Source organism: Haemaphysalis longicornis, unplaced genomic scaffold (genome assembly GCF_048455015.1).
Source record: "Haemaphysalis longicornis isolate Haplotype H1 unplaced genomic scaffold, Haemaphysalis longicornis Haplotype H1 scaffold_3, whole genome shotgun sequence".
In the NCBI taxonomy this organism is placed as follows: Eukaryota; Metazoa; Arthropoda; class Arachnida; order Ixodida; family Ixodidae; genus Haemaphysalis; species Haemaphysalis longicornis.
Genome location: NW_027526335.1, coordinates 96,255,435 through 96,278,121, shown reverse-complemented (window position 1 = coordinate 96,278,121; position 22,687 = coordinate 96,255,435). Strand labels below are relative to the sequence as shown.

The following is a 22,687-nucleotide window of genomic DNA, read 5'->3' as shown; positions in this document are numbered from 1 at the left end:
GCAACTTCAGAGCATTAAATCCCATAATCTAAATTTTCTTACTAGAACAATTACTCTTGGCTGTATGAGAGAAAGAAAGTTGGTAAAGTGTTAGTGATGTCCCATCATGAAGGCTTCCTTAGTGAGGCTCTATACCAAAGCCAGGGTCATTCATTTTTTAAGTGCAGAGCACTTTAGGGGGTCATCTTGTCATCGTAGCTCGCTTGCTGGACCCAAGTTCAGCCCCACAGAGTCCTGTCGTAGCGGCGTCCCACAAATGCTTTGAAACACAAGCGGTTTATAAGCATTCGAAACTCGTGAATCGCTGGCGCTTGTCATACATCTCTCCGTTGTTTAGTGCAAAGAGAACTGCAGGTACATTTGAGGCAAAATGTACGCAATTAACCGCCAGCGCCCACGTTCATTTAGTTAGAAATGCTCATTGGGTTGGTTTTTACGATAGTAAGCAAGATAAGCAAAAAAAAAGTGGCAGTGCAAATCCAGCACGTGTGGGACGGAAAGCGAGCGCAAAAAGAACAGAACTCCCACTGGCGCTGTTTCAGGTAGGGGGCGCGCGACCACTGCGAAGGCGGGAAATTTGAATTACATTGGGTGGTAGCAGTGGGCGGATTACGGCGCTACAGCCCATTATGGCGAATCACTGCTCTGCACTTTCGGCAGATTTCACATTGAGTGGAGTGCCTTAAATTTTTTTAGATAAATTGGGTCCTCGTAAGCTTGCACCTGCCTGTATCTGGGGGTCATGTTAGGTCTACTGGTTTTGGGAGTGGGAAAAAAAAAATTGACGGAACAAGACAGGTGCCGTAATTTTTTCCGACTTCATTCATTTAGTATTTCAGCGAACAAACTTTGTTTTAGTAGGTGTGTCCAGGTACATTCTCGGGCATATATAAACATTTGTCTTTCAAGCTGTAAAACCCAGAATGCCCTTTCATGGACTTTTTTTTTGCTGGTACGCAGAGGTGTGCTTTTTTGCTTATCCTGTTTCATGCAGAAAAGTGGGATTGTGACCCAAGTTCTAAGACAAAGAAATGACCTTGCCTTTTTTTATGTTCCTCGTGCAGAAATAGCCCAGGCCACCAAGGATCAGCCGAAGACCCTTACCTATTCATTTTCACCTAGTGATCCTGTAAGTGATGATATCATTGACACGGATGGCAGTAGAAAGGTAAGCTGTAACAAAGTTTGTATTCATCTTTAGTGTAGCATTTTGTGGAATGATAAGTAGTTTTGAGTGGAATGGGGAATTTTTAACCTACGTGATAGTTTAAAACTTTTTATCGCGTGCTCTTGTATTCATCACACTTTGAAATTATTTGTTGCGAGAAATCTTTGCTGAGCTAGAGAAGAGGGGCTGCGGAAACATTTTTCTTTCATTTTTTGGGGAGTTTTTTTTGCTAAGAAATATTGTTTGCTGGTATATGTTGCATGTCATTTCAGACAATGTTCTCAATGGCACAAACTGTTAATGCTGCCAGCAAGGAAATCTGTCAGAAGCTGTTTACAAAAAGGAAAGGACATATTGTTAAGCATTGGCTGCTGACCAAACAGCAAAAATTGAGTTAGTCTTTATTATTAAATAATCACTCTTGCAATTGGTTTTTGTCTATTGCACATAGTTTGGAAGCTGTACAGGGTTACGATCAGTGTTTTGTCCAAAACAAAAAAACTTCGCCACTTACTGCTTTAGGTTTGGTGTCCTTAGCATATTATCCGGCTGTGTCAGTGTCGAGTATATTTTCTCCCTGGACGTAAGCTTCAGCATGTGTTTTTTTTTTTTTTTTTTCGCTGGGCGAAAAAACCTGAGGGAGTCAAATTTAATGCATAGTTACCTCTGTGGTGTGCTTCAAGCCCAGGTGTTGTTTCTGTGGGTGAAATTGCAATGTGAATTTCAGTTTTGTAACTTACAACCTTGACACTCTTCACAGTGAAACCGCAATGTTGCTCTCAGCGTGAATGTAATCACTGAATTCAATTCACTTCTCCTGTTGTTGCAACCTCTTGCAACCAGTTCGGCTGATCATTGGTGCCTCCCATTAATCTTGGGGAAACATGTACCCTCTGGACACAAGATCATTGAGCTATAAGTCGAAGCAGTTGCGTCCCAAATTGGCCTAAGCTGCGTCCATTTCAAAACGGGCCCAAATAATTAGTCGAGATCAGAGTGCGGCAAAAAAACCTTAAAATTTTGAGCACCATTTCTAGGGTCCTATTTCTCAATGGAATTTTCTAGAATCAAGTGTTTATGCTGTGTTTGTTTAATAAAAAAAAAATTGGCTTCTTCCACCCGCATAAATCGGACATGCTGCTTTGTCAAAGCAGAAAGAAGGGATGCTGATATATTAAAGCGAAAGCTTTGTTAGTGGGGCCGATGGCATGCTGTCAAAAAAACTAATGCATTTCCTCATAGACCGGTTCGTCGACCGAAAAAAGCTCTGATAAAATCTTTAAACACATGGCGTGTGCGTGAAACCGGGCTTCGTTTGTGTGAAAACGGTTACTTGAAAAATCTATAAAAAGGAACGGTTCTAGATACAGCGATCGATCAATCACACATCGATCGCGAATAGGGATTACAATAGTAAACCTTATCTCTCAAACCTCGTATCGATATACATTTATATACACGAAAAGTGCGCCGTCACACGGGTTTGTTGTTCGTCTGTGATTTAACTCTTTGAAGGTTTAACATTGGATTGGACGCACTTTTAGCTCTCGTGCCTCTCTCAACTTTCTGTAGGACGGAATGGTAAATTTGTTCCTAATATTACGGGATTTTCCTGGCCGAAATGGGACGTGTGATCACTGCTCCGCATCCAGGGATCAATAACGAATCGACGATAACGATGGTGGTGATGTGTTTCTGGCGAGAAATTTCTGGCAATAAATCGCTGATTTTTTTTTCCAACAGCAATGCACGTTCTGCCCCGGAGAATCTGTTATTGTGTTGTATGTTTTATGAGGTTTTTATTCTTCTATAATATGAAATATGAGCAGCCAGCACTGGGGAGACATGCTGCTATGTGGCTTCTGCAAGAAATTTGATTTTTTTTTTTTTCCTTGCCAGATGAGTGAAGCCAACATGTTAAACGGCGGCCGGCCTGCTTCCACCGTTGAGGTCATCTCAGGCAGGCTTCAGCACAGTAAGTTTTCAGCATGTTACGCAGACTGCATAAGCTGGGATTACTTAACCCCTAATGGGACTACTTAACAGGAGCGTGAAGACAATATACAAGTTTGGATCGTTAGTAAGGCTGTTTTGTCCCAATAACAGTGGCACCAGTTTTATTGCAAACTTCAGAAAATATTCGAGATAGTAAAGAAAACATGCAGCGGTGGTGATTCCCCAGCCACTTTCCACCGATTTCTCTGTGACATCACAGAATCTTGTTTGTGTGACAACTGCAGACCGAAGCCTTTGCCAAGAAACATGGCTGGGTGGTTGTAATGGGGCCTCTAGTTCTGTTCGATCATATCACTTGTCTTATAGTGTGCAATGACCTTCAGCACTGGTCGTCATGTTTATAGTGTTGGCCCAGATTATGTGGCGAAATTTGAAAGCTTTCAATATTCCTTCTGGTGCTTCGGTCACAAAGCGTCTCTTGAGGCTGAAATGGAGCCAGGTGATCTACCGAAAGAAAAAAATTTTAATTTGAAATTGAACAATTTAAAACTAAACATAGTTGTATTTCACCTTTGTGGCCCCATTAACCTGTAGCGAGATTACTTAACACAAATGGCTGTTTCGCGTTCAACTTGTTGGTTAGATTCGCCACCTTTGAGTTCCAAGTAAGAAATGGAGCTTTTCGGGCTTGTTTTTGTCCACAGTCCTGCAGTGGACACAATGCAGCTGATAAGGATGATGATGATCTAGTTAAAGGCCAAGTTCCCTCCAACCTTCTTTTTTCCTAGCAGCTCTGAGCTCCCTGCCTCTTTGCAGATGATGTGCCGAACATGCATCCCCATCCACACCCGCATCCACACCATCCCCCACACAAGAGGCTTTCGCTGGTCATGATTGAGGAGGCTGCCTTGGTGAGTACACACCGGTTGGCACGTTAACCCAGTGTTTGAGATGTTGTGCGTCTCCCGGTGAGTGCAGGATATCGCTGGTGTGGCTCAAGCCTATCAAAGCCTTCTCTCGGTGAAAGGCCCTAAATGTGTTTGTCTCCAGTAATTCATGTCGTGTTTTCTTCCCACTAATGGAGACACTCACTTCAAGCTATTTTTGCTAATAAAATTAAGGGTAGCCAGCGAATGCTAATTTGGAAGTCAAAGCTCTGCATTGCCCAGTACTGATGAGGATAACTTTCAAAAATTTTATTGTGCATTTCTTAATGTTTAACCATTTTATTTCTTGCAGCAGGGCAGGTTCATTCTGCCTTCTAGACTGTGGTACAGTTGAGCTGTCACCTCAGTGCCTGTAGTTGCAGACTTTGCTAGAATAATCAACTAATAAAATGACCTCGTGTACCACAGACATGTGTGGTATAAACCTGTAGCATATATTAGGCTTTGTTGTCCTCTGTACGAGATGTGGCCGCCCAGCAGACTGCCCGATGTTCTAGACGTGCCAATGTTTTTGTGCAGATAGAGCACGAAACGAAGTACCAGCTGGTACAGGGAGAAAAAACTGCTGGTCACAAGGCAAGTGCCTAGAGCAGTGAGCCCTCAGCGAGCATTCAGGCAGTCACTGTTTTTTGCCAAGCACATCACTGAAAAACAAAATGAAACGAGACAAGCCAAAAGAGTTCTTTCACACTAAGTCTTGCAACCACTCAAGCAAACGGGGAGAATCCCGTCTTGGCGCAATTTTTTGCACACTGACCACCCGACTGCAACGTATACCACTCGGAGTCGCACTGTGTGAAGCTACGATACCTCCAGTACAGGCCTGGAGATGCAGTCGAAACAGAGTTGATGGAGACATACCGTCTGCTGTGCCTTTCTGTGCACTTTACAGCAACTCAAAAGAAAGCTGCATTTGTTGTGCGCTTAAAGCCATTGTGGAAGACAAACAATGGACATATTAGGGACACCGCTCTAAATTCCAGTTGGACTGGTTCCTCCCGTGCAGGCTGAAAAAAGCATGTTCTGTGCAATCTGTGGGTCAGAGATAGTGTGAGAAATGGGGGACGGCTTTTCAATAGCTGGTTTTTTACAGTTACATGATGGCTGCATGTGTTCGTTTCATGGCACGATGCTCAATCAGGCCGCCACCTGCATGCATAAGACCACAGAGTTCTCTGACTCGTATAATCCGTACTGGTACGGGAGTACTAGTTGTACTAGAGTACTTCTGCGGGGGCAGTCAGTTTTGAGATTGGCTTTTCAAAGCTGCGGCAACCAACTGGCGGAAAAGAGTCGCTTGTACGATTGAAGTGTTGGAGGTATGGGCATTTATGTAGAGATGTTTCATACGTCGTTGCTGCGAGTGCCAAAATTTGTGCATGCAATGGATTGGAAGCTGCAGTACCTGCACTGTGTTGTGACCAGTGGCCTGGTGGTCACTGTGGCCTGTGTTTGAGTTGGCTCTGCTCTACCTTTTGTTGGGAAGTTTAGTAAAGCATGACTCGGCATGATTTAAATACGCGTGATCGACTGCATGTTCTTAAACATGATTGGAATCGGCATTTTTAAAGGAGCCATGAAAACGGTACAAGTTTGGTTCATTAGAAAGTCTGCTTTATCCAAATAACAGTGACGCCAACGTTATTGCATACGTCGGAGAAATAATCGAGTTTCAGTGAACGCTCGTTAATTTGGATCGCTGGGGTGTATAAAAGTGTGGAAATTATCTGAATGTCGAGTTATTGAATGGACGGCAAAAACAGCACATTTACAACCGTTTTATGTGTACCTTTACTTTGCGAAAAAGTTAGCAATGGTAGTTTTTCTTTTAGTGGGTACCTTGGCGAAAACGAGTTTTTGGATGTGCGACAATCCGAGCAGAGCAAGAGCATTGCATAGGGTGTCATAGCAGAATTCTTCCAGAGCAGAGAGAGCATCCGCAATTTCTAGCCAGTTAACAGGTGGGTGACGTCGGCTGTTTACTGGCCACGACCCAGATCTATAGGGAAAGAGTGGGAAGCCGATGATGGTGCATTGTGGCTAACATTTCAAGAAAGCATTGGGTCCGAATTAAGTGGTGTGCAGTAAAGTTTGCACCGAAATAAGGAACTTCTGCTGCCATAGGGCAATATACATTTTTGAAGGTATGTAGTAGGAATGGCAAATTATCCTAATTAATGAGGTTTTACTCTATTGAAGAAAACATATGCAGCAGTGCTGACTCCCGAGCCACATTCCAGCAGTTGTTCCAGCAATTTCCAGCAAACCATGTTTGCATGATTGGTGGCTGCCAACTTATGTTACCACCAGTAAACAAGATTGGGCGACTGCAGTGAGGCCGCTAGTTCCGTTTGATCGTATTTCTTTAATTACAACTATGTTTTCAGTGCTGGCTGATATCACATCCCTCCTGCCCATATTACATCACTACAGTGCAAAATGTGAAAGTTTTTCAATACTGCACCTATGATTCTAACTTGCCTTTTGTAATGGAGGTAGGCGTTCAAAAATACCTGCGCGCTACAATTGGGCTCAAAGCTCAAAAGCCTCAAAACCGGTTCTGCCAGCCAACTCGAAACCAAAACGAAGGGCTCAATGAATGACGGAGGCTTCGTTTTTAATGCATAAGGCATCCCGGAGTCGTGTGTTCGCAATTGGCGAAGACAAAGAGAACAGTGTTTGAGTGCAAAGTTTCGGGGAAGGGCTTTAGTTGCCCCCAGCGTGTGTCGATTTATGTTCAGTTAAAGATTTTGCGCAATTTTGAAGTGTCTGTTACGCCTTAATTCAAGTGTGCGGTAGAATCGGCACCACGTTATTTTTGTTTCCGGGTGTTAAATTTTACTGCACGTTACACTTGGGGGCGCATTAGAAGCGTGCAAAATGGTATTTCGTGCTTTTTTTTTTTTTTTTTTTTTTTGTCAAAAAAGTGCCTTTCAGGGCTGGATAGGAGCTGCGCGAGTCACCGTAGGATAGTTCTTCCAAATGGAGCAAAGTTGTATTTTACGTCTTCATGGCCCCTTCAACGTGCACCACAGTTATCGGACCGCGTGTGACGAGTGTGGGGTGCATGCTGGGGTAACCAGTCACACAGGACAAGCATTCAAAGCATGAAAGTTTTCAAGCAAATGTAATTGTTGGGTGTTGGAACACCCCAAGAATGTGGTGGGTTCCAACGCTGATCCTGGTGTCATGCCACATTGGTCTTGCTGAGCATGCATTGTGGAATGCAGGTAATCCTTGCATTGCTGTCTAGGATAAACAGCAAGGGGTAATACTAACAGAGGCAGGAAGTGACGAAGCGTTGCACCCTCTGGTTCAAAGGCTTTTTGTATTGGTGTAGTATTTTACTGGAAAAAGTTTTTTGGTACATATGTCTTTCAGTAGGCACTCTCCCTTAAAAACTGGATGTTGGCTTATAAAGAATAGCCTGAAGAGGGATAAGGAAGCATCGTTTCCTTTATTTATAATTAATTTCATTGTACATTCATCCACCAACACCTTTGCAGTCAAACTAGCCACAAAACTATTTTGCGCAGTGTGTTACAACTACACAGAGTAGCAACTTTCACCACATGGCTTTGCTGTGTATCTGCTGTAGTTGTGGCTTGATAGTATTTCTTTGTTTTCAGTAGCCTGGAATTAAATCTTGTTGAATTAGCTATGTCGTAGGCCATTTATTAGTGTACATGCCTGCTGTACAAGTTCCTGGTGCATTTTTTTTTTTACAATGCCCTAGTTGAGTTTTGAAGCACTTCGTCTGGCAGCCTGTGTGGTAGTGAATCAATCCTATGAAGTTAAGCCGTTCCCTCGAGGTTAGGTGTAAACAGGAAAAAAAGGGATTGCAAAATTTATGCGACTTTGAAAAGAACCTAGGCCGCCAATAAAACTGCGTCCTCGCACTATGATGTCGTGACGTGTCGTAGTATATGCTGCAGGCATCTCTTGGCACCTAAAATGTTTTTTTTTTCTTGTTTTTTTTTTTCCTAGGGCAGGGTTGAGGTGAGCGCTAGCATTTGTGGATTTGTTTGAACATGTAGTAGACTGTTGGCTCACAGAAGTGGGTCAACTGGCTAGACAGTGTGTGTGAAGAATTTCTGAAATGTGTTTGCATAACTGCTATGCTGGTTCTTTATTTTTTTTTTTTTTTTCCTCTTTTGTCTGCATGTGTGCATGCTGCTGCCTTTGTTACAGCCTTACAGCCAGGGCACAGCCACAAGCGCACTGCTTTGCCACGCTGCGCTTCTTGATGCACCGTGCATATATTTCTTTCCCTACCATATTTAGTCTGATTTGTTGCAATTGCGTGTTCTGAAACTCTTACCTTTTGCGTTGTAGGCTGTGCCCCCCTGCAAAGAAAACCAGGATGATGACAAGCCAGAGACGGCCAAGCTGTTCTCCTTCCTCCAAGTTCTCACGGCCGTGTTCGGGTCCTTTGCGCATGGCGGCAACGACGTCAGGTCAGTGGCTTGGCCGCAGCCTTGCTGGCTGCACTTAGAAATCAGGCGGGACATCATGCGTGAACCTTAAAGGGGCCGTGCAGGCAAAACACAAGTTTGGTTCATTCGAAAGAGTGTCTCGTTAGAATCATACTGACACCACTTTTAACGTAAAGTTCACTCAAATCAGCTACATAATTAGGAAAAAAAGGGAATGGCCATGCGACCCACTAGCTCATTTCCTGCAACAGATCCTATGATGTCATATGTGCCAGCTCTGCGACTGGCTGAGGCCGGCAAAAGCAAACTCAAATTAGGCAGGGCTTATAAGCTTGCCGAACGAGCTATTTCCGCTTAAATGGAGGGCACATTCTTTTTATAGCAGTAAGAATTGTGGGGTGAACAATTAAAGTTGCAAATGAACACCGAATATGTTAGTGCGGCACTTTGCCAGCTGACCGCTAACACAGCCGTTGGACGCACTGGACTTGTCTGAAACAACACTGACCAACTCATGCAAGCAGCACAGTCGCTTACGTCCCCATGTTTGTTGAGTCATAGCTTAAGTATTAGGAAACGATTGGTATGAACTGTAATAAAAATGCGGCAGGTATAGGAGTCTGGCCAGAAGCAAAGTGCAAACACTGGCACTTCAGCAGCATTGCAACGCCATTTATGAAAGTGGGTGATAAAGAATCCAACGGGCACCTCTGAGATGGTAGTAGCCCTGGCCAGCAGGCTATATTTAGTTTTAAGGCCCTGCTCTTAATACCATATTTATCCGAATCTAGGCCAGCCCCGATTCTAAGCCGACCCCCGAAAGTCCGAAGCCACGAAAAAAAAAACTTACCTCGAATGTAGGCCGAACTAAAAGGCGAGGTCAGCGTTCGCAAAAAGAAAACACGTTTATTGAACATGAAGATGCGGTGCTCATTCTGAGTCATCATCGCTGCTAGCCTCTGAATGCCATCCTCGTTGCGGCGCACGCAAATATCCTCTCCCGTTGCATCCTCCAACGACGGACATTTTTTTTTCATCTACACCAAAGTCCCGGCCGGCTTGAACGTTCGACGACAACTCCGCGGCTAAAACAACTTTTCTTTTAAAAGCAGCACTATAATGGCACCACTTGTTTGGTGCCATTGCGCTGTCAAAACCAAACGCCACACCGCACGCAGGCCACTATCAGCACAGTTTCAAAATGGTGACATCGCCCCCAGCTATGGCCCCTTAAGTGGCTACTGGCTCGTCTACAATACTTTCTTTTCTGAGTGGCGCTAGCTGCACACCACTTCCCTCAATTTCACTTAGAAATTGGCGCGTGTTTCAAAATCCTCGAATCCAAGCCGATCCTGGAGTTTTGATATATCAGTATTTCAAAAAAACTATCGGCTTAGATTCGAATAAATGCGGTGCGTCAATGTTGACGTCACAAAAACACACCATTTAGTGGAAGAATTTAAATTTTAACTTAAAATATTTAACTTCTCAGTGAATAAAGCGTTTGCTGCCAAACAAGCACTTAGGGCCTTGTAAATAAAACACTAAATCTTTCGAATAAAACAAACTTCTCTTTTGTCTGCATGGCCCTTCTTTAACTTCGTTGTGAAGCATTAAGGGATCACTAAAAAAACTTGAAACACGGGGCTAATGGGTGGCAGGCATGGCCAAAGGCAGGGGGGTGCACAAGGGGCACTTGCCCCCCCACCCAGTTGCCCATTGCCCCGCCCCTTGCCCTCTGCCTCTTTCCTTTCAAGACAAAATCCTGCCGATGCACATGGTGGCAGGGAGGGTATTACCAGAGTCCTTCAGTGCTTCTCTGGTCATGACCAAGTTTCGTACGGGGACAAAGGCTGCCGCGAGTGGCGCCACCGCAGATCGGAGGGCATCGGGCGGCCGCAGCTGCTCTGTAGCCAGACCGGCAGGCAGGAACGCAGCAGCAGCATGCCCATTCGCACCAAATTTTTTCGCCACTCACAAAATGATAATTCCATTTGAGTGGCCCACGACACGTAAAGCGAAAGCGCACTGCTGATAAGGCGGCGAGCGTCTGTTTTATCTTACTCCGTGGTCCGTTCCCTGCCAAACGTGCTCTGACCACGCCCCCGGCTGCCCTCCAATCAACACCAGCGCCGCGGCGTGGCAGTGTATGAAGTTCTCCCATAGCGTGACGGCGAAGTTTCATGACCAGAAAGGCACCAAAGGACTCTGGTATTACGAATCTGCGTTAAAAAAAAAACATTAGGTCAAGTTGGTGGAGTGCAGTAGGAGATGGAAAAGCGGCAGAGAAAAATTTAGCAACATGAGGGCACTCTTTGCAAGCAGGCTGGACAAAGGACTGGAAAGGTCTATGCTGCACTCGCATGCTTTGCCTTTCATGCTGTATATACAGTTGAACCTCGTTATAAAAGACATGGATGTAAGAGACAAATGGGTATAAGAGACACTATTCACCCACGTGGTTGGCTGCCCTATCTTTCCCATTAAATTGACCTCTTTTATAACAGACATCGGATGTAGAAGACAGTTGGTTATAAGGGACAGGTCACCCTTGAACTGTAATCAACAATCTCGCTTGTAACAGACATTTTAACTTCAGATGCAGTGCCACCAGTCACTGATTGCAGTTGCTTCCATTGTGGAAACACAGGTGGATGACAGCCACCTACAGTCGCTATTTATTATAACTTCAGCAAACACACAGTGGTGGTTCAGTCAGCTATGAAATGACAATGAGGAGCCCTGCCAATGGAAATGCAACTTACAGAAGTGATTGAAGCTCACTGCCATCCATTGGATGGAGCGCGATCGCATATGCGGGCTCTCCCACTCGCGTAGCTCCCAATCAAGAAGCATTGCAGATGTTGAGTCCTGCAAGCGTAATGAATAGCCTGAGCACACAGCGAAAGAAGCTGTGCGCTCTGGCTATTTCATCAGACTTGTGAACTCAACATCTACAATTCATGTTCCAAAAGCTTGTGGAATCTGTTGTAAAAACAGTGTAAATACAGTCATGAAGCAAACAAAGATTCAGAACTGTTTCATAAATTCTGGGGACCAAACATAAATTAGAATGAATCTTTCGCAACATGCGTTAGCGTTCTTTTGAGCTTATTTTAGTCATACAGTGCCCACACTGAACTAGGGTGTGAAAACATGGTTCCCTGCTTGTAAGAGACATCTCGTATAAGAGACACAAACTGCTGCGCGGTATGTGTCTCTTATAAAGGGGTCCAACTGTATTTGCTCTTTCAGATTGTTGTTAATCCTCTTTAGAATAGTATTGTGAAGTTTGTTTTCTATTTTTTTAATGTGATAGCATTAGCTCATTTTTCAATTTTCCCATGGCTGCTAGCCGTCTGCTATCAGCCGTGCTCATCAAGCATCCACAGAAATTCTTCATCGCTGCCACCGGGAAGCTACAACTGAGGCAGGCAGATGCGAAGGCTCGCCTAAATCTGAAATTCTCCTGGCGCCAACCAAACTGGGGAAAGAAGGGCAATGATAATGCGGTCGAAATGACAGAAAAAATACGAGAATTAAACAGGCGGTGCTGCGCCTGCGTAGTGAAGTTTGTTCTATGCTCTGTCGGTGGTAGGATGCTCGGCAGACCGTCGCTAGCCGCTGGTTCGCAACTGACGTCGTCGCACCAAAGTGGCCCTTCCATTGTAACTAATGCCAGCACCAACATAGTGTCAGCCAACTAAATAGGGGGCCAGGAGATGCCCCCTCGGAAGTTTAAACCTTAACCATTCAATAGAACATGTTTTAAATAAATTTTAATCCTTGCGCGCACGAAAGCTCATCTGCACTGTCGATCGAGCTCATGACGTCATCTGCACTTCGACCCAAACAGTCGACGTCAGGGCTCCCGTGACGTATCGAGGCGGCCGCGGTGCTGTTGGCACGCACTTTTCCGCCTTGTGCATCATGTCACAGTTTTCGGGACTGACATCACGTGCGATTACGGCCGGTCGGGCTGGTCTGGCACACGTGCCCAGGCCGGCATCGGCTGTGGTGCGACAAGAGCAGTCACGTCAAATGCACCTTCCCGTCATGGTGGCTGCCTTGGTGTCCACTTCACCAAAACCGAAAATACGAATAAACGGAGCTGTAAGTAATTACCGTATTTACCCGATTCTAACGCGCACTTTTTTTCCGAAAAAATAGGCCGAAAAATCGCATGCGCGTTAGAATCGGATACAAAACCGAAATTCCGAAACAGCGGAAATTTCGCCCCACCCATCGCCATCGCTATCTCAAGATGGCGCCAAAGCTTTTAGCTACGATTTTCCGGACGCAGCAAGCCTAGGCGTCTAGGCTTTTCTATCGGCGTTCACACAAATCGTCAAATCGTTTCACTTGCGCGCTCGATAACAGCAATGGCAGCAGCGGCTCCCACGTGTTCAAAACGAGCGGTCGGCTGAAGCGTGCACCTCTGGAGAAGCTCTCGGGACGGGCGTGCGAGGCGTGGGCCACGATCCCATCGACCATGGGTGAACGTTCGTTCAGAAGTGTATCATCGCAAACGCGCTTGAAGGCACCGAGGACGAGATGTTGTGGTCAGCGGAGAGCGACGAGGAGTGAGATGAGTGAGATTACTTCGGGAAATAAATCGCCCGCTTCTCTCGCATTCGTTTGTCTGGGTCGTAAAGTACCGTGCGCGTTACAATCGGGGGTGCAAGTTTTTTCGGGTTTTTTGCCAGGAAAATCGGGTGCGCGTTAGAATCGGGGGCGCGTTAGAATCGGGTAAATACGGTGTTTATGCTGCGTTCGCCAATGTAATAATGTGTCATCCTATGATTAGCAGGCTTGTAGGCACCTATGGCAGTGAAAAAAAAAACGTATCACAAAAATTTCGTGTCAGTACTCCTTTGAGCACACAAGCTTAGATGGCGTCTGCCTTTCCTGTATTGAGGCTAGCTTCGCACTTTTGGCTGACCTTCATTGCTCAGAAAGCAGAAATCCTATTAGCAGCAACTCCTTCGACGTAGCGCTGTCGCGTTGTACATCTTAACTCTTTCGTTACCGCGGGAAATTGGCCAATTCTTAAGGGTCTAACAAAACATTTTTTTGCGTTGTACATATTGGTTAGGCACACATTGCAGTGACATAAAATGCAGATTATTCCACGGGCTTTCCAATGACACCAGTTTTAATAATGTTTTCCTAAATAATCATTGTGAAAAAAATTGTCGAATTCGAAATTTCTGCCCACGCGTCGAAGAAAATAAGAAAACGTAAGTTGTGTACAATAAACCACAAGTAGTAGAAAAAATTGAGAATATACATTTTGTAGGCAGACATTTCAAAAACTCGTCCTAGAAAAAAAATTGAATTGCGCGGTACAATTTGTGAGATATAAAAGAAAATGTTAGCCCGCGTGGTGTCCGTGCCATGTGGTGAAGCCCAACCACTATTTCAAATTTTACTATTTTGGATGGTTCTCTAGAAGAAATCTGGTGGTTTGACATTATTAAAGGCCCAAATTCGCCTGCACGTGATGTAAAAACACCTTGTGAATGATTATGACCGGCACAATATTGAAGGCAAGCAAGCGATGTGAAAAAATCCACTTGGAGTTGAGAACCAAACTCTTTTGTGGATGTTTGTTGACGTTCTGATGATCACTTATCAGTCAGAACTTTCATTTGCGGTTTATTATCATGTTCTGACTCACTATGGTAGCCTTGCTTGCAGGAATAAGGTACTATGCGCTAGAATCATGCCCAGCAAGCTTTCACCACCAAGCCGCCATCGGGCTGTGAAACGAGTTCAGCACTCCCAGCCTACTACATTGCAGCGCCACCTCACAATTTCGAAGAGAAACAAATACAAGGTTGTTGGAGACTCTGTCAGAATAGACAGTACTACTAAGAAGCGACACTAGACCTCCGGAAATACCCTCGTATGAAACTGAAACTGGCCGGTGAACAGCTGGCGGTGTTCAAGGCGAATTGGAAGCGTTCTGCTCGTCTGAACTGACACCCGACGATTTGGTGTTATCGTTTGACATTCAGCGGAAGCTCTTATCGCAGAAGCAAGGCGTAGATAAAGTGGAAGCGCGAGCGGCATGATTGTTTGAGGAGCAGTAGCGGGCAACGGAGGCGCCATGGCAAATGAGCTTGTAGTTGGGTAACTGCGTAGTAGCGCCAAATATGAATTTCGCAATGCAGAAACGAAACCGAAACTTCTGGAAACTGGTTGAAAATGGCAGGCACACTTGCTAGACATGCGGGGGACCATCAGAAATAAGCTTTGGGAGAATGAAGCTGCCCTTTGTCCGAACCAAAGCTCATTAGTGAATAGCTGGGGCCATTTTCAAGTAATTGTCACCTCTCAACGCTGTCGGACTACAAAGCTGACCGCATTATTTGGTATTTGACTTGCCGGGAGCCTTTTGACAAAAATATTTTATGGTAATGCAGTCTAGCGATGACCTGCATGCTTTTTTCTCAAGGGCAGCAGCCACGCCCCCTTCCTCAAAAACACAGGCACCTCAGCTCGCAAAAAACGCCGTCAAAAATCTCAATGTCGCCGGAGCGGGAAAATTTAAACTGATTCTAAAAGGGCAGTGCCTAGACTAACCACTGACCGCATTAGGTACACGAGAAATGACTACAACATGTCGAAATAGGCAATATAAATCATCGATCACCGGTGATCGATTTGAATAGGCGTGGTAACGAAAGAGTTAAGACCCAAACGTAGATGTCGCTGAAACTCTTTTTAAGCCTGCTCACCTTGCGGGCCTGATTTCAATGCACTGGCTGGCCTGAGCCCGACCTGGGCCAATGATGCCTGACCCGGCCTGGGCATCCATAGGTGAGCCCAGCCCAGGATCAGCCCATGCCTGTAGTTTCAAGCCCAGGCTCAGCCTGGGCCCGGTAATTTATTTCTAAGCGTAGGGAGGGCCCGATCTGAGATGGTGAAGGAAATTTGCTTATTATACTGGCCCTTCGTAGTGGGCAATCAGACGGAGCATCTAGTGTGCACAGCACTCGTGTATTGAAATATGAAAATTTAGGGCCAAGTAGTGCTTGTACTTTAGCTTCCACCATCTTCGATTCACGTCACATTGGCGTAATAACAGTAGCTCGTATTCTTACAACAGAACCAGCATCACCTTTGTTGACCAGATTCTTGGCGACATCGCGTTCACGAGTGCTCGAAGGCCTGCTATAGGTGCGTCCAGAGCTGCGTCCACATTGCCTGCTAAGCCTAGCATTGATTTTAAGATTGAAATTATTCGGAGAAGTATCTTTAACTCCAAGCGATTTGGTTCACAGGTGTAGTAAAACTAAAAAGCAAGCTGTGTTACAGATCGTCTGGTCAACTGTGGTAGTGCGAACAACTGTAGTGAGGTGTGTTGGCCGTCTCGGTTTCTCTTTGTGCTTCAGGTGTCATAGGATCGCCAGCACTCATGCAGTCTCTGCTCTTCTCTCACTCTGCCACTGATGTTGCGTTGTGTATCTGCTCTGCCCTATCCAACAGCAATGCCATTGGGCCCCTGATTGCGCTGTGGATGATCTACTTTGACGGCAACGTGCTCCAAAACTCGGAGACTCCCATCTACATCCTCCTCTATGGTGGAGTGGGCATCAGCCTGGGTCTCTGGATCTGGGGCCGACGGGTCATCCAAACCTTGGGCGAGGACCTCACCAAAGTGACGCCTTCCAAGTAAGGCTGCCAGGGGCTGACAGCGCTTTCAACACATGGTTTTTACTTGCTTGTTAACACTTTCGTGACCGTGGTAAAATCGTTGGTTTTTGGATAGTCCAGGAAATATTTTTTTCCTTCCACGGGAAATGATTGATGATAAAGTGGAAGCTATTAAGTGATAGAGGGGGGATAGGTCTTTCCAATTAATTTGAAACAACAGATTTATTACGAATATCATCCAAAAATTATCGAAACAAAAAAAAGTAAAGAAAAAGAATTGATGAGAGCATCAGTGGTACGTTGCACCGGGTAAACAACAAAAAATTTTAAATACACACTTTGAATTCAAGGAGTATTGTTAGTACAAAAGTTATTTACATACAGTTATTTACATTGAACCGGGCGCTGTTGCCGATTCAGGGGTCGGCGACTTTGTGGTTGTGGAGAATGGTGTCGCGACCACGGGAGAGCTTGGAAGACTACATTGCCGACGTGCAGGTGCAACAAGGAAAGCAGCGACTATCCTTTTCCCACAACCTCCAAAGTGATTAATGCACTCACACTAGTCCGGTGCTTCTTCACTGATGTGAAGTTTGCTGCCTCAGCTGCTCGGACTCTTTACACAATATGGAGAAGTGCATACTGTATTGGGCAGTGAGGTTGCTCAAGCTGAAAATCCGGGTCTATTTCGTGTGAAAGTAAGGCAGTTTCAGCAATAAAGGGTAAGATTCCTTAGCTTGCTCATATTGAATTACCCACTATATCGAACTGATAGGTTTTCTTTTTTGCATGTTTAATACAACCGGGTTTGGCTGCAATAACAACAAAACAATAAAAGAACGTTTAACTGGGAATTAGAATTCACGAACAGAAACTACTTGGTGAAAATAATTCATACAGTACACTGTTACAGTATCTCTCTAGTCTTTGGTTATGGAATGGAATCAAACTGGTTTTCCAGCTTTTCCCGGAATGATGTCCAGTCGGGTATCACAGCAATGTTGTCGGGGAGGTGATTCCAAAGGGCATGGGGAAAAAAGTTGTTCATTGCAAATGTACGGCCATTAATTCGTGCAATGGGGTTGGAATGGGTAATGCAGGAAGAAGTTATGTTTGGTGGCTTTAAAATTTAAGTTCAAGCCTTGATTGTGGGCAAAGAAAAAGTGTGCAAGTGGCATAGATGTGAGATCATGCGGTGCAACGCGAGCAATGGCAGGTGGCGGGACTGTTTTAGGGCAGTGACACTGATTTCTCTAGCAAACTGTGGGGTTATAAAGTGAGCTGCTATGCAGTTTTAAACCGATTCTAGTTCGTTGATGATATGCCTGGGATGGACCCCAGATGGACAATGTGCACTCGAGCTTTGGGTGTACATACGTTAGGTATGCTAGTTTTGTAATATCAGGAGATGCATATTTTAGATTACGATGGAAGAATCCAAGTGTGCGCAGAGCGTCTGAGCAGATGGACTGCATGTGCAGCGCAAATGATAGAGACAGACGCATGTGCACACGGAGATTACTTGTATGATGTGGCCGTGTCGAGAGGAAGTGAATTGAAGTACGTGTGATGAACAGCGGCGTATGTACGAAAAAATGATACCGATTTGCATTTAAGATTTAACAGCATCAATGATTCTTGGCACTATAGTGCAACTGTGTCGAGGTTTTCAGTGTTTTGAATGGCGGAGTATATGGCACAGTCGTTTGCTCTGTTTCATCTGTATGTTTGTTGGAAGGTCGTTTATTAATATTAAAAATAGAAGAGGGGATAGGCCTGCACCCTGAGGGACGCTTGATGATATGTTAGTTTTGGGGGAGCAGAGGTGAATTGCCTAGGGTTAGTGAGAAAGTGTTTATCTAGGATACAACATCTGTGCAACACCCAGCAAACAAATTTTACAAAGCAATGGGTTATGGGGTACGTGATCACAAGCTTTTGAAAAGTCCAATAATATAGCACCTTTCTGAAAATTATCATCCATGATTTCTGGGAGGTCTTTGGGGGAATTTGGCTAGTTGGGTCTCATATCAGAAGTGGCTTGGGGAAGCCATGCTCGTGGTTATAAAAGAAATTTATTGATTCAAGGTGATTCGCATAATGGGGTGATATGTGTTCCTTCAAGGAAAAACAGTTTTTGCTACACTCGCTGCTTGTAGTGCTTATTTTGCATCTCTGTGTCACTTGTCATGCTTTGTGGGCTATACTAGAGTGCCACTGTTCCAACATTGTAACATCGGGCAGTTTTTTTTCCACTACAGCCAGGGCCCAGTGCTGTTCGCAGCATGTTCTGAAAATATGTTGCAAACTATGAACATGTTTCGCTGCACAAGTAGAACATAAATGTTGTAATGTTTTTGTTTGCTTGTTTGTTTGTTTGTTTTCTTAGAATCTACATCATGCTATGTACAGGAGGTGGCTACACAGATTTAAGTGGATGCCCTACTTCTATTTAATGCCCTCTTAATTTGGCATGCAGTAAGTTCCTATGCTGTGAATCTAAGCTGTACCACAAAAGTGAACATGTACGGATTGGGCTAAAAAGAATGCAGGAAAGTGTGTCCATGAGGAAGTTGGTCCAGCATATGCAGTAATGAAGGGAAATGCAGACATCAAAGCACTGTGCAACACCAAGTAATGGTAGGGGGAAAGTTAATTTTAAGGAAGCAGCAAACAGTGGCTTTCTTTCCTGCACCAGTTCTAAAGGTCAAGTGTAATGTTTGAAATGTCAGTGCATGCATGCACACATGCACGTGTAGGCACAGACAGACACACACGTGGACACAGAGACAGGCACACACACACACATGTAGGCAGACTGAAAAGGGGGCGGGCAGGCCTTTTGTTGTGCAGGAGAGGATAACAATGCTCCATACCTCCTCATCGTGATACTACTCCACAGTATGCTTCTGTCTGATGTGGAGATTGGATTCAAACAGCACATTGCTTCCCAATCCAATGACAGCTATTCCTGCCCCACCAGCACCCTTTATGGAAATGCTGAGCCGTATTGTCATAGGGATGCCCCTAATGGGATCTCCCCTTGCAGCGGCTTCACGATCGAGATCGGTGCGGCCTCCACGGTGCTGCTGGCCTCCAAGGTGGGCATCCCCATCAGCACCACCCACTGCAAGGTGGGCTCCATCGTGTTCGTCGGCTGGGTGCGGTCACGCAAGGGCGTCGACTGGGGCCTCTTCCGCAACATCATCCTCGCCTGGCTGCTCACCCTGCCCGTCACGGGGGGACTCACGGCCGCCATCACCAGCATCCTCTTCGCCGCCTGCAACCTCTGAGAAAGGAGGAGGAGAAGACGCCCATCCTCAGGGCCAAGTGGCATTCTGGCCAATCCAAGCCTAGCCAAAACCTCTGAGGAGAGAGGGATGCCTGTCTGCAACAAGGCCCCACACAGCACAAGGGCTGGGTGAAGCCAAGCCAAGTCAAATGGTGTTCCAGCCAAGCCAAGCTACATCAGGAAGCTACATCAGGAAGCCAAGCCACATCAGGAAATGTGCGTCACGGCTTCCACTGTCAAGTGCTTCGGGATACAAAAGAAGTGGCCCGCCGTGCTTGTGCGAACAGTGTCGGGCCCTTTGCTGTGCTCATCACTGCGATTGTTTTTTGGAGGTGAACCTGACAGGTGCTGGGAGAGTGTGGCAAGAGTCCGCTGAACAAAAACCAGTGCCTGTTCCTCTCTTCATTTTTTTTTTTTTTTTTTTAAGTAGAAAGTTAGAGCGTGGTGACAGGTTGTGTTGACTGCAGCACTGGAGAGTCGTTGCGAATGATTTTATGCAGGAGAGTGCGACAATTTTTTTTATTTTACTCCCCGTGTCGTCAAACTGCGTCTGAACATCTGCTGCTTCACCTTCGAAGCTCACTGGATGGCAGAGTGGTTTGCGACCCAATGAATGGCTGGAAAGACTCGCACACCGATGGACAATTTCTCGAGCAGTGTTTGCGAACGATTTCTCAGTCGGCCCTCTCCCAAGCCACCGCCACTGTTACCGTGCTACCTCTTCTCAACATTAGCTAGTCTTGAATGGCAAATGTGCATGAATTGAGTTTAAGGTTAAGTTTAAGGTTTTAGGAAGTCATCTTTTTTGTTGTTGTTAGTCTGCCACAAGCGACTGTGCAGACCTTTTTTAAATTTTTTTTATTTAGCAGGTAAACACTGGCAATATTTAAAACTAGTGTGCTCAAGCAATGTCTGCTGAGACGTTAAGAGAGCTGCAAGCATAATTGCGAAGTTAGTGTATCCTAGTTCTTTTTTACAACTATCGAACGAGTACAACATGAAGAATTGCAAGAACATTGACTTTTGCCAGCAATGTGTTGGTGCATCGTCGCAGCAACTAACAGCCCAAACAGTTCTTTGTATTTTTTGTTGTAATTAAGGTTTACATCGCATTATTGAACCTCGTTATGCACTTTATTTTATTGTGAAAAAAAAAGGTGGTTGTGATGATGTGCATCTCGCCAGGGAAAAAATTCTGCGTTTCAGATTATTTTACCTCTTACCGGGAAATTTGACATGCATTTTAATTTTCATATGATTTGGGCCTGTAAAGAACAGAGAACAAGTTTGGGTTTTCGAAGAATATTTCCAAGCCCTGGCTGAATATCAGCGTGGCGAAACAAAAGGTCAGGTAGCCTCTGCCGTAACTGATTTCTCTGAGCAGTCGTTTCGTAGCAGCTTTTTGTGAGGGGGGGGGGGACTAGCTGAACGAATGAGGCATTGTTTTCAGGTCCCAGCGCAATAGGAATAGTCTTGATATAGCACACCTGTGGTTTTTATCTCCTAGTCAATCCATATTCAATTCTGATATGCACGCTAGCGCAAGACGTAACTTCAGCGCAGTCTTTCATTTTGTATGAGTAGAAGGCAATGCAAGAGCGGGTCTTGCATACATATCAGCCAAAGAATCGGTTACCCCGTTCTTTTACTTGCCTGGTGCCATTAAATCACAGTTTTGCTGCAAATGCTGAGACATACTGCAGCACCGAGAGGTTGGGTGTTTTTTTTTTTTTTTTTTTTTTTTTTTTTTTTAGAAGTCTGTGCAAAGCTTCCTCTCTAGCATTGAGCAGGACAAGGTCAAGATGTCATTAGCCTGATCAATGCAGTGTCCCTGCAAGTGAGGAATGTCCATGCCACTTATCTGAACACTAGACTTGCCCTGTGCTTTCCAGGGTGGAGATAAGTTATGGGTATTGGAGCCAACGGTGAAAGGGCTTTCCAGTCTCGTGCGGCCAAAAATGATATATTTATTTTTTGCTTTAATCTACTCTTGCAAAATGAAGAAATCGCATCAGATGAATTTGGAAGCAAGGCGTCATTCATTTGTTGCTTGAGCAGTGGGACATCTGTCGTGCAATGCAGAACACAGGGAAAGCTTTCTCTATCACTGAAAACTTAAAAAACAGGTGAACTGTTAGCTTGTACGATTTTGTATACTAGTGGCTAACACATGTGCTGGAAGCAAACCAACAGTGTAGCTATACCGCCTGTAGCGCTTTCAAAACTGGAGATCCATTGTTTAAAAATTGTGAACTGTAAGGTTCGTGTATATTTAACGCTGTATGGGTTTAGTCTCCCTTCGTCTCTCTGCATAGAGTTGTGAGTACAAGAGTTGCTGTGCTATCTGGTCATGTCATACCGTTGTGCCAAAGTTGACATGCAATATCATGGCAAAGCGGAGGTTGATGCTCTTTAGCCCCATATGTCAACAGGAGTCATTTTACAGTGGTGGGCTTTATTTACAGCAGAATTCAGTATAGACCTCATGAGAGCCTTATGGACGTGGGTGTTTTACTGCAAAAATTGAGGGGCTGAGAAAATCAACATTGTTGGTTTAACATCTGTGCCAAGTCAACCTTCAGTGCTGGTTATACAAGAATGGTTATACAATAGAATGCTTATGCTTATACAAGAATGCTAGTTCATCTCTGTTGCGGAAGTTGATAGGTATATATTTTGTAAATAGTGTTCTGAACCTTCTTGTGTGCTATCATTTCTTTTTACGTGAGCATGTTGCTGTAATTGAATTGCTACTTAATGTTTAATTGCATATAGTTGCAGTCCAATGTGTGGTTATTTTTTTTTCAGGGTACAGCTCTTTCGTCCATTGTACTATGCAGGGACGAATGTCTTGCCTGTTCTCTATAATTATTCAATCGCTGTGTTAGCTTTTTCTCTGCTTGCAACCATCTTCTTTGCTTTGCTTATCTGGAAATGCCAAAAAGAAAGTTCGATCCAACAAGCTGAAGCTTCTTCTTTAAGACATTTGTTTTTTCGTGAAATACACTATTGTAGTCTTCAGTACCTCGCACTGTAAGTTCCAGTGTGAGGTACTGAAGACTGAAACTGAGCGAAGATGTCTGTAAAAATGTCGATTTCTGCACGTTCCCTCATTCATAAAAAAAAAGACATTTGCTGTAATGACCGCTTCTTATGTTGTACTTTGTGTTTAGTGTACAAAACTTGCTTGCTTGGTTTTAGTATTAAAAACATTTTTTTATCTGGT

At 44.7% G+C, this 22,687-nt stretch overlaps 1 protein-coding gene across 5 annotated transcripts in view; it reads left to right on the top strand.

Annotated features, from left to right (window-relative positions):
- Napi-iii (Na[+]-dependent inorganic phosphate cotransporter type III) overlaps positions 1-22,687 on the top strand; it is a 94,882-nt gene extending 72,195 nt beyond the window's left edge. For all 5 annotated transcript variants that reach the window (XM_077703890.1, XM_077703885.1, XM_077703889.1 and 2 more), the window contains 6 exons: positions 1,065-1,168; positions 3,068-3,143; positions 3,941-4,035; positions 8,407-8,528; positions 16,002-16,187; positions 19,219-22,687. In XM_077703890.1, coding sequence (XP_077560016.1) covers positions 1,065-1,168; positions 3,068-3,143; positions 3,941-4,035; positions 8,407-8,528; positions 16,002-16,187; positions 19,219-19,462 — 827 coding nt within the window. In that variant the 3' untranslated portion in view covers positions 19,463-22,687. The remainder of the gene's footprint in view (positions 1-1,064; positions 1,169-3,067; positions 3,144-3,940; positions 4,036-8,406; positions 8,529-16,001; positions 16,188-19,218) is intronic.